Here is an 11,811-nt window from a genome sequence, read left to right on the forward strand (position 1 = left end):
TAGCTCCGCAGCCACCGAGCCGAACAAAAATAAATGTGACACACGCGCGTGACGTAGTTCCGTTTCCTGTCAGCTGAGTTGTGTTTTCTTGCGGCGCGGAGGCTTCCCGGTTTTCTCAGCTGCGAATATATATATTTATCTATTTTTTTTTTTTTTTTAACACGATAAATATATCAACGATTATTTGAGTTGTGGACGAAACCGAGCTGAGAAGATGAACACGGAGCGGGACCTCTCGCCTCTAACGCCCAACATTGTGAGGGCTCTAAATGACAAACTGTACGAGAAGAGGAAAGTGGCAGCTCTGGAAATAGAGAAGCTGGTACGAGAATTTGTGGCTCAGAACAATTCCACTCAGATTCGACACATTATCCAGATCCTGGCCTCGGAGTTTGCACTTTCCCAGCACCCCCACAGCCGCAAAGGAGGTCTGATTGGACTGGCCGCCTGCTCCATCGCCCTGGGTAAGGACTCGGGTTTGTATCTGAAGGAGCTGATCGAACCTGTGCTCACGTGTTTCAATGACTCAGACAGCCGTCTGCGGTACTATGCCTGCGAGGCCCTCTATAACATCGTCAAAGTGGCTAGGGGGGCTGTGTTGCCCCACTTCAACCTCCTCTTCGACGGGCTCAGCAAGCTTGCGGCTGATCCGGACCCCAACGTTAAAAGCGGGTCGGAACTCTTGGATCGACTGCTGAAAGACATAGTGACAGAAAGCAGTAAGTTCGACCTCGTGGCTTTTGTCCCACTGCTGAGAGAGAGAATTTACTCCAATAATCAGTATGCCCGGCAGTTCATCATTTCCTGGATTCTTGTTCTGGAGTCAGTACCGGATATCAACTTGTTGGATTACCTCCCAGAGTTCCTGGATGGGCTTTTTCAGATCTTGGGAGACAACAGTAAAGAGATCCGTAGGACATGTGACGTGGTGCTGGGAGAGTTCCTGAAGGAGATCAAGAAGACACCGTCCAGTGTGAAATTTGCCGAGATGGCCAACATCCTCGTCATCCACTGCCAGGCGGCGGATGAGAGTAAGCTCACGAACGACCAGATTCAGCTGACAGCTATGACCTGGATGAGGGAATTCATCCAGCTTGCAGGCAGAGTGGTGCTTCCTTACTCCTCTGGCATCCTCACTGCTGTGCTGCCTTGCCTCTCCTACGATGACAGAAAGAAAAACACAAAAGAAGCAGCCAGTGCCTGTAATTACAGTCTGATGAAGCTGGTGACTCCAGAAGATGATGAGGATGATGAGGAGGAGAAAGGTGGGGGCACAGGATCACCAACCAAGGGGGACAACCTGCCCAAGATGGAAAGGGACTGCAACGATATGCTGAACGCTTCACAAGAATCTGCTGGATTCAGTAACATCAGCTTCTTTACTCCGGCCAGTGGTGACAGGCCTCAGGTAACATTGGACTTGGACAGTATCGTTCAGGTGTTGGACCGCCACCTTCACGACTCGTCCACTGGCATGATGACTCGCATAGCTGTGCTTAAATGGCTCTACCACCTCTATATCAAGACGCCACGCAAGATGTTCCGCCACACCGACAGCCTTTTCCCCATGTTGCTGAAGACTTTGTCAGACGAGTCTGATGAGGTCATCCTGAAAGATCTGGAAGTGCTGGCTGAGATAGCATCATCTCCTGCCGGACAAACTGACTTAAGCAGTTCCTGTGACAGCACTGACAGCAAGCTGATCCTGAAGGTCCCAGAGGGCGCCAACCCGGTAAAACAGCAAGGTGGAGGCAGCAAAGTGGTTGACACATCACCCTCTACTCCCAGTATGAACTCCTATTTTTACAAGTTCATGATCAACCTCCTGAAACGCTTCAGTCTGGAGAGGAAGCTTCTAGAGCGCAGAGGCGCTTTTATTATCAGGCAGTTATGTTTGTTGCTTCATGCGGAGAACATCTTCCACTCCATGGCGGACATCTTGCTGAAGGAGGAGGACCTAAAATTTGCCTCCACCATGGTTCAGACGCTCAACACTATCCTGCTCACCTCTGCTGAACTCTTCCAGTTACGAAACCAGCTGAAGGATCTGCACACTCTGGAGAACTGTGACTTGTTTTGCTGCCTGTATCGCTCCTGGTGCCACAACCCCGTGGCCACTGTGTCGCTCTGCTTCCTCACGCAGAACTACAAACACGCCTACGACCTCATCCAGAAGTTTGGAGATCTGGAGGTGACAGTGGACTTCCTGATTGAGGTGGACAAGCTGGTGCAGCTCATTGAAAGCCCAATTTTCACCTACCTGCGTCTCCAGCTCCTCGATGTGGAAAACAACCCCTACCTGATCAAGGCGTTGTACGGTTTGTTGATGCTGCTGCCACAGAGCCAGGCATTCCAGCTGCTGTCCCACCGCCTGCAGTGTGTCCCCAACCCAGAGCTCATGAGGACTGTGGATAAATCCAAACACGTGGACTCAAAACGGCAAGCAGTCTGCCAGAGTGCACCCCAGCCTCACATCAATTACAACGAGCTGCTTCAGCACTTTGACTGCGTCCAGGACAAACACCTGGAGGCCCGACAGAAGCGCTCTGGACGTGCCTCTGACCACTCTGACAGGAAGCTGATGTGATTTATTTATTCGTTTATTTATTTATTTTAATCATGCCACATGGCTTCCTGGTTCTCTGGGGGCGGGGAATACAAAAACATGAAAGAAAACGATTAAAGATGGGAAAAAAAGGAAAGTTTCACTGGAAAAAAAAATGCTACTGAAAGCAAAAAGTATTAATCATCAGGTGCAGCATGTTTGTAAATATTATTGTTGACTATTAGGAGAATATGAGAGAGGAAAAACCAACACTGAAGAGAAAGACATGTAACAGTTCATACATCAAACACTTGTGGTGATAACAGCTGAAGGCTATGTTCCAATCGTGCTTCATCAGTAACCGAATTAAAGAGGTCATATTTTGAAAGAAAATGATTTTGGAAACGTTTCATGTTAAACCTTTAAAGTCCCGCCATCCTGTGACCTGCAGTGGTTCATTTAGACCTCTGTAACACACGGAATACCGTATCTGGACTTTTGCTTCCTGTGACACGCCTCCATGGTTTTTCAAGATGACAAGCATCAAATTCTTTATTTGCACTAAAACGCACCTTACAGACTTGGGTGCATCGCCTGTCTGTGAGATGTGTTTGACAACAAACTTTAAAATCTGTTTTTAGTCTGCAGAGTCAACTATATTAGCTTTCTGAAAAGATGTAGAATATGACCCCTTTAAATGTTTGCAGGGTTTGGAAGGGCATTCCCGTGTTAAATATAGCACTCTCCATAGCTATTTGATTTCCCCGTCAGCTGCAGTGTTTTGCAGAGGTATGAATGGAGCATGCGCAGCTCACTCTGACCATGAAAACATCTCACACGCACATAAAATGTGTTGAGTTCTCGGATTTTCAGCTTTTGAAACCTACAGATGACTGAAGTCTTAAATTCTGCACTGGAAGTTGTTGTACCTCATGCTTTTTATTCTTCACAGAAGTGATCAGAAACATTTCTCATCGCCTTACTCCTTTGTACGTTTGTTTGCATTTGCATTCTTAAAATATGTGCACTGTTGTCTTTCCTGTGTAAAAATCAATAAAGTGGACCATGTGATTATAATCACTTTTTCTTTATATAACCAAATGGTCAGAAACACTGGTGTAAAGTGCCTGAGAACAAGGCACGTGATCAGTACACACTAATTTTCTTGTTAGACTGCATGGCATACATGCTTGTCAAACCAGTCTCCACTTTACTCTGAAATTGTCACTCGTTGATGACTTTGGTTCTTGATTGAGGATAATTCATGAGTTATATAAACAAGCCATGAGTTTATTGATATTAATTCAGACGGTTTATTTTTCTTGGAATTCCTTAAATGTCCTCCATTTCAAGTTTAAACAAGGCAATCAGAGATAGCAGACTTCACCCCATTCACTCAACTAGTGGAATATAACAATTAACAAAACCATTTTTAATCACATAATTTGTGAAAATAGACAAAATATTAAAATATGTTTTTCTATAAAATTATATACACTGTATAAACATTTTTCAAATATATATGTATATATTTTATCAAAATATCGATTGGGCTAGTGACCTGGTCATGAAGATCTGTCGATCAGTTCATCAGTTACACTCCATTGCAGATATTGTCAAGTGTGGAAACACACATGTACAGAGCCTCTAAAGCAATACTTCACTCCCACCTCTGGTGGAACTGAAGTAACAAAATTCATTTGGTTACTTTTTAGTTAAATGCAAAATGACTACATTAATTCACAAGCTGTATAGTCACAACACGCCTTTAAAAAGATTTGCCATATTGTTGAAAATTCATGTTAATAAAAACACTTGTCCAACTCCAGTGATGTATAAATTAAAATTAAGCTCATAGTTTTAAAAGTATACTGTAGCGCATCTCTTATATCTGACTGAAATTGAATTTAACCCCATTTATACTCCTTATGTACATAAGGAGGCTTATTGTGATCATAGTTGGAAAATAAGGTGAAAAGCTGTGTGCGAGTATATATATATATATATTATGACAATTTGTGGTATAATCTCTTGGTAAATAATTATAACTTGTTAAATGTGTGTATAGATGTTGGCCATAAATATTTGGACAATGGCTACAAGTTAGGCTGGACTGCCCTAGGTCCTGATTAGGCCCCATCCAAGCAAACCCATTCGGCACATACCCATCTCCTGACAGGAGAATCTTTCTGCCACAGCCAGATACATGGGCATCATGTTGGTCTTTTTCAAAGGCAACTTCATGCTGGATGCAAAACATCACTGATGACATTCCCTGAAAAATGATGGCTCACCTGAGTCTCCTTAAATAACCATTCATTTGCTGCAGAGCCCTTCTAGCGGTACCCGACGATCCTTCATAGACACCTTGTACCAAACATGTCCAGTCATTGGCGTAGGTCACTGGCTAACACACAGGTCTCTTAACCATACACATAATACATGCACCTTCATTCTCTAACAAAAATAGCAAACACCACTGTTCAGCAAACTCACGACTCTGTAAGTTCTCCCCAGCTGTCCCTCATCTCAAAATCTGAAGATCCAGAGAGATGAATGTTACTGCCACCTTAAGTGAATATTTCAAAGTTTTTACACCTTCACCACTGTCACTTCTGATGACTGAATCCAGGAAGTCATTGAAAGCTTGGCTCTTAAGTCTCAGTCACAGTATGACAGATTGAGGAAATGTATGTGTAAGATACCAAATTTTCATATTTGTTCCTGTTTTATTTCCTATACAAATCCTTTTCTTATTATTTAAATGTGTTCCTTGTCAGCTGATGTCAAAGTTTTGTGCATGCTCAAAACTTTGAGTGGACATCAAACAGAGAGCTTCTCCAGTGGTTGCACGTTTCTTGACCATTTTTGCTCCATTTTACACCCATTTCATGATGATCTGTACCCATTTTTCTCCATGTCTCACAAAAAAAAAAAAATCAAAGTACTTAATCATATTTGGAGTCAGTCTGCATCAGTGTGCTCCATTTTGTTACATTTATTTATTTATTTTTGCAAAATGGAGATAAAAGTACTTAATTTAATCATATTTAGAGTCAGTCTGGGTCAGTCTGCTCTATTTCATTACATTTTACCCATATTTCGTGCTTATCAGGCTCCATTTCATCTCATTTTGCAGTTTAGTTTAGCCGGCAAACAGTGGTCTGATCAACTGTTATGCAAAAATCAACATAGGGTGCAAAGAAGCACTGCTGATATTCACACTTGCGTTCATTGACTACTTGCAAAGCTAGGGTGCGGGTGACAGTCAACTTCTTGGGTGTGAAGCTAATTGTTCCGACCACTCAGCAACATGTGGGCCCTCAGAGGCCATTTGCACTTCCTGTCTCTTTATCACTGCTCAGATGCACTTTAAAACAGTCACTTTCACAAGAAGGGAGCTTAAATCAATAACATTGTAAATAAAGCCACGTTAAAGCTTTTGTCCCATGAACACAAACACGAACATGACAATGTTTCCAAAGTTAGCTGGAGGATATTCTCTTATTTGTTAACGTCAGTCTGTTGGGCTTCTTCTATTTATATCTGGACATTTTACTGAATCTCTAAACAGTGTCACGTTGTTTCAACTTGTGTCACAGTAAGAGCCACTTGGAGCGCAACTGCAATCAAAAATGGTCCTGAATACAAGCATTCCCTTTGCTGATGTCAGTTCTGTTATTGAAGGCCATTGGCTGTGGTGTGTGGATACAGTAGCTTGAAACTCCCCTCGTTTCACCCTGAGGTGTAGCGTTGATTTGAGAATGTGAAATGTGCATGCATGGCAGTATATGGGATATGCCTTTAGGACTTGAGGTATTAACACTTATTTGTGAGGATAAGACGAGCCGGCCTCGCAGATGCCCAGGGAGGGGCATCTGATCCTGACCACTCATCACAGCCGTGGAGAGAATGGCCACATGGCGCTCTCATCGCGATGATGACCTTTCCTGTCCAATTTGTGGATGTATTCTTAGTCAGCCGGTGGTGCTCACTTGTAGACACACATTCTGCAAAGTGTGCCTCACAGACAGCTGGAAGAAACAAGGCGGCAGGGATTCACATTACTGCCCGCTGTGCTGGTGCCAGTCATTCATGGAGCAAATAATAGTCAGCGGCACGCTGCAGAGGTCCTGCGAGTCCTTCCGGGAGGACAGGAGGCACAATGACCCAGATGCTTGTAAAGAGCACGGGGAAAAGCTCAAACTGTTCTGTTCGGAAGACTTGGAGCCCATTTGTGTGGTATGCGAGAAATCCTCTGCTCACACAGGCCACAGGCTCTGTCCTATTGGAGAGGGTGTACATAACTGCAAGGTAGGGCACGTAAAAAAAAAAAAAAAAAGCCAGAAATCGAGTATATCATATTCAAACATTTGAAATTCATTTATGTATTCATGAATTAAATATTTATACTTACAGCTGGAAAAAGTTTGGATGTCAAATTAGAGGCCTTTGTAGACTGTAATTATCATTACTGTGGATACTTGAAGGCAACAGTGTAGGAGGATGTTCATATTTAACATAGGGAAGATACCGAGAAGTGAAAATATGACAAAATTCCCAGAATTTGGCAATCAGAGTTAATCAAAATAAAAAAATATATACCAGCTTTGTTCTTGTGCAAACCTAACATACTGTGAAGCAAGACTGTGTTTGAGGATGTTTGGAGAGTTCAGAACATTCTAATTATAGATATATATTTCTGGTTTTCTGGCACACAGGATGCCAAAACAGTTGAAACTCGACTCCTGTGATGTTTCTCCAATGTGCGACACAATTCTCCCTCTGTCTGTAAATGTAAAATGAACCTGACAGCAGTTGCAGTGCCCCCCCCCAGGACTCCAAACAGTTGGTTAGATCGCTGGGCCTGATGATGTTTTTCCCACAGATTTGTGCCTTTAGTGCTTTCTACACTGTACAGCTTTACATTTAGAGGATTATGTAGCAGTTGGGAGCCAGCGCAGTGTGCCTGCAGCTTGGCATTCTACCTGACTGACGCATTTTTAGTTGTTGATGACCTGTTGGTCACTTTATAGATGGAACTCAAGGGTGCACTGCAGCCTCTGAAACAGAAGTTGGAGCTGTGCAAGAAGGCAATAACGGTCTGTGAGAAAATGGCGGAGCACGTCAAGGTAACATCAGGAGCAAAATGTCAGTTTGAACTTTCTTGTTAAACGTCTCAGACAATGACAACCCATCTGCCACGTTTCTTCCTAGATCCAAGCTGAACATACAGAAACCCAAATCAAAGAGGAATTTGAAGCGCTTCAAAAGTTCCTGAAAGAACAGGAGGCTGCCAGACTTTCTGATTTAAAAGCCGAAGAGGAAGAGAAGAGTCAGATGATCAATGAGAGCATTGAGGAGCTGAACAATGAAATGGCATCTCTCTCCAACGCCATCCGATTAACAGAGCAGGAGATGACGTCGCAAGACATTCCATTTCTGAAGGTAAACGGTCCAAATCTCAGCCGAGAATTACGCAACATCCAGGTGGTTCTCATTTGATAAACTGCTCTCATATTTGATTTTTAGAAATATAAGGAAACAATAAAGAGGTACGTGCCACTCCCACATCTCGCAAATGTTACACAAGCACTTTTAGACAACTGATTCCAAAATGGTCTTTTCAGAACCTGGCACAGTTCCCTAGATCCAGAGATATTTTCTGGTGCCTTGATTGATGTGGCAAAGCACGTGGGCTCGCTGAGATACAACGTGTGGGAAAAGATGAAGAGGATAGTTAAATATAGTAAGTTCCTTCACTGCTAATATTAGTCACATCTTAGCAGCTGGCTCTTTCTTTCCACTTGAGCTACTTGTGTCTTCCCCCTCATCTATTTTCTAAAGATCCTGTGGTTGTGGATCCCAACACCGCAGCGAGCTGCTTCATCCTCTCCAATGACCTCACAGTTGTGCAGAACTGTACTCAACTCTTCAAGCTGCCAGACAATCCAGAGCGCTTTGATATCAGTGCTGAGATGTTGGCTGCCGAGGGTTATTCTTCAGGGCGCCACAGCTGGGAAGTGGAGGTGAAGGACAACACCTACTGGGTGTTGGGAGTAGCCAGCAACACCATCAACCGGAAGGGCAAGCACATTCTGACACCAGCAGAGGGTTTCTGGACAATAAGGTTCCGCAACGATGAGCATAAGGCCTGTACAGCACCGTGGCAGCCGCTGAACATGACTACGAAACCCGATGTGATACGAGTGATTCTGGACATGGACAGAGGAAAGGTGACTTTTTATGATCCCAGACAGAGAAAACCTCTCTACACCTTCACAGATATCATCACCTCCACAGCGTTTCCATACTTTTGCACTGCATGCAAAGAACATCCACTGAAGATTCTACCTGCAAAGATACTGGTGTCAACAGACTATTAACTCACTTTTTTTTTTTGCCAAGCAGTGTTTGTAATTATAGCTCAATTCTAAAGGACTGAAGTTACCACATGGCCACAAACTAAAATAATTAAAACAATCCTTATCCCATGAAAGTTCTTGCCAGGGCGGCTCAAGCCTATATTAGCACAGTGGGTGAGAGGTGGAGCAAACACTGGACATCTTGCCAATCCAATCACAAAACAGACAAACATATTTTAAAATATTTAATTTGAGTTAAAGCAAAAACATGTATTGTGGGAGGTCATAATTTGTAAACCTCTTCGCAACATATTTATATTACTCAACAGGGATTTGTTACATAGAAAAACATTGATTTCCACATTTTTACAAATTGTTTTTTAAAGAGCACACATCTGTCTTTGAAGGCACATTAAGTAACAAGGTTTGTGTCATTTAAAACCAGTCTTATTATTGCAAAGTTAAAATGTGACTAGTCAGATTAGATATTAAAATGCATCAGACTCTGGTTATTGTTACTAGTGGCTACAGTAATAGAATTATCATCAGATAAACTTTCATTGGTAAGCCAAAATGTGGCCAGATTTTTCAGTCATTGTAATTGTTACTATAGAACTACGCTTGTAGCCACTTGAGCTGCTAATTTTAGTCAGATTTTTACAGCGTTTGTCCCAGCACTCATTAAAGTGCATATTTCTGGTAAATGAAATGTCAACTGAACTGATCGGTCTAAATAAATAAAGAATTATGAAAATATTGATGTATTGCATGTTATTTTTGGTGTCATGTGCCCTGAGAAATTAAGTCAAAAACATGGGGAAATTATCTTGATTTCATCTGCCACTGATAAACGCTCAGAAATGTTAGATTGTGACAAATGTTGACTTCGATGACATCATCTTTGGCACCACCCCTTCAGACCCATCTCATTCAGGAGACAGGCCGGGCCAGGTAATAATTGCTGTTTTGTTCTGTCAAGATTTCTCAACAGATTCTGGTAGGTTTCACCAGCGCTAATTAAAATTCACTTTTGGGCCATCTGAAATTTTGCCCAGAATCCAAGATGGCTACCACCCCCCCAAAATGCCACCAATTTACTTAAACTAGGCTCTCTTTGCCATGCCTAAAAACAAGCTTTTATTACCTACTAATGTGGTCATTCATAGGCTGAGGAATATGATTCAGTTGCTTAGAAATCATAATCACACAGTTTGCCCTGTAAATCCAAGATGCACCCCCCGGTCCAATAAGGTGCTGTTATTCATGTTCTGAAAGGTCTATGACAATAATATTTGGGTCCATCCCTAGTTTTTCATGGTCATAGGAGCCATTGCTTCAATATATTTAAAATCAGACAATTTGGTTTTGCAGAAACACCAAGGCCTATTGGACAGCTGCTGGGAAATGACCATAGACAACTTACAGTCCAGTGAAAGGTTTCAGTTTATTCAGATGCATTTTTACGCCTTTCATTTGCTTGCTTCCAGATTTCATAATTTCTTACTGAGATTCCTTATTTGCTTACTGAAATGAAGCTGTAATCAGAACGTGGTTTGATTGCGCATGTACAGTACATACTCGTACAATAGCCTGCATGACAGTAAGGCTGTATGACTGGTTTCCCCCTATATGTACCCTGGGGCTGCAGCTGGACAACAGGCTGAGCTGGGCAGCAAACATAGGCGCCGTGAACAAGAGTAGGATGTACTTTCTTAGAAGGCTGACTTCTTTTAGGGTCTGTTTGAAGCTTATGTACATGTTTTATAAGTGCGTTGTGTTCAGTGTCTTTTTTTATGGTACTGTGTGTGGTGGTAGTGGTGGGCAGCACTAAAAAAAAAAAAAAAAAAAAAAAAAAAAAAGACTGAACCAGCTCATTAAGAAGGCGGGCTCTGTGGTTGGACTGTGTCTGGACTCTGTGGAGAAGGTGGTGGAACAGAGGACGCTCTCCAAGATCAGGCCGATTCTGTCCAATCAGAGCCACCCCCTGAACTTGGTCTTCTCCCACCAGAGAAGCACTGTGAGCAACAGATTCCTCTCAGTGAGGTGCTCCACTGGGAGACCTAAGAATTCTTTTGTCACTCGCGCCATCAGGCTGTAAAATGCAGCCACTTCAGCCAGGAGCAGGAGAAGTGAGCCGGAAATGTCCCGTGCAGTGCCTTAAACTCCTTTTACTTTGATTTTTTTTTTTTTTTTTAGTGTTGTATTATTTGTTGATACTTTTTATATGTAGTTTTAACGTGTGTTTTTACTTGTTTGAATGGGAGCGACAGACTGCCGCATAATTTCCTTCGGGATTAATAAAGTATTTATCTATCTGTACAATGGAAGCAAAACCATTTTTGAGTGCGGAAGTCAAAAGGTGTATTCTTTGCAACAACAACAAAAAATTAAATGGACTGCATTTACAGTATATAGTGCTTGTCCATATGCATCAGAAGCTCAAAGGGCTTTACAATGATGCCTCACATTCACACATATACGCACACACCGATGTCAGGGTGCTGCCATGCAAGGTGCTCACTACACACTAGGAGCAACTAGGGGATAAGGACCTTGCCCAACGGCCCTTAGTGATTTTCTGGTGTGGTTGGGTATGAGCCAAGGATCCTCTGGTCTAAAGTCCAATGCTTAACCACTAGACCATCACCTCCCCAACACTGAAGACAATGACAATGTTTCAAAAGTTGAAATGACTGGGCTGCAATCACTTCAAACATTGGTAGATAGGTGGGCAAAAATTGATAGCAGCTTATGTTCCCAGGACACATATGCTGAATTTCAGTTAGCAGCACGTCGGCTAATTAGAGTTAATAATGGTATCATTACTCATGACAGCTGTCTGTCGGATCAGTTTTTCAAAACAGACTTAGTTGGAAAGAAGCTCAGTCCAGAAAACTTAAT

At 42.6% G+C, this 11,811-nt stretch overlaps 2 protein-coding genes across 2 annotated transcripts; both read left to right on the forward strand.

Annotated features, from left to right (window-relative positions):
* The first annotated feature begins 4 nt into the window (after positions 1-4).
* On the forward strand, positions 5-3,617 carry vac14 (vac14 homolog (S. cerevisiae)). Its single transcript, XM_034191116.1, has one exon. The coding sequence runs from the start codon at positions 215-217 to the stop codon at positions 2,585-2,587; it is 2,373 nt and encodes a 790-aa protein (XP_034047007.1). The 5' UTR covers positions 5-214; the 3' UTR covers positions 2,588-3,617.
* A 2,840-nt stretch (positions 3,618-6,457) lies between these two features.
* Positions 6,458-9,266, forward strand: trim35-13 (tripartite motif containing 35-13). Its single transcript, XM_034190938.1, has 6 exons — positions 6,458-6,859; positions 7,582-7,677; positions 7,763-7,993; positions 8,078-8,100; positions 8,176-8,294; positions 8,393-9,266. The coding sequence occupies exons 1-6, from the start codon at positions 6,458-6,460 to the stop codon at positions 8,929-8,931; spliced, it is 1,410 nt and encodes a 469-aa protein (XP_034046829.1). The 3' UTR covers positions 8,932-9,266.
* Positions 9,267-11,811: the final 2,545 nt, after the last annotated feature.

This window comes from Thalassophryne amazonica, chromosome 16, assembly GCF_902500255.1.
Source record: "Thalassophryne amazonica chromosome 16, fThaAma1.1, whole genome shotgun sequence".
Taxonomy (NCBI): domain Eukaryota; kingdom Metazoa; phylum Chordata; class Actinopteri; order Batrachoidiformes; family Batrachoididae; genus Thalassophryne; species Thalassophryne amazonica.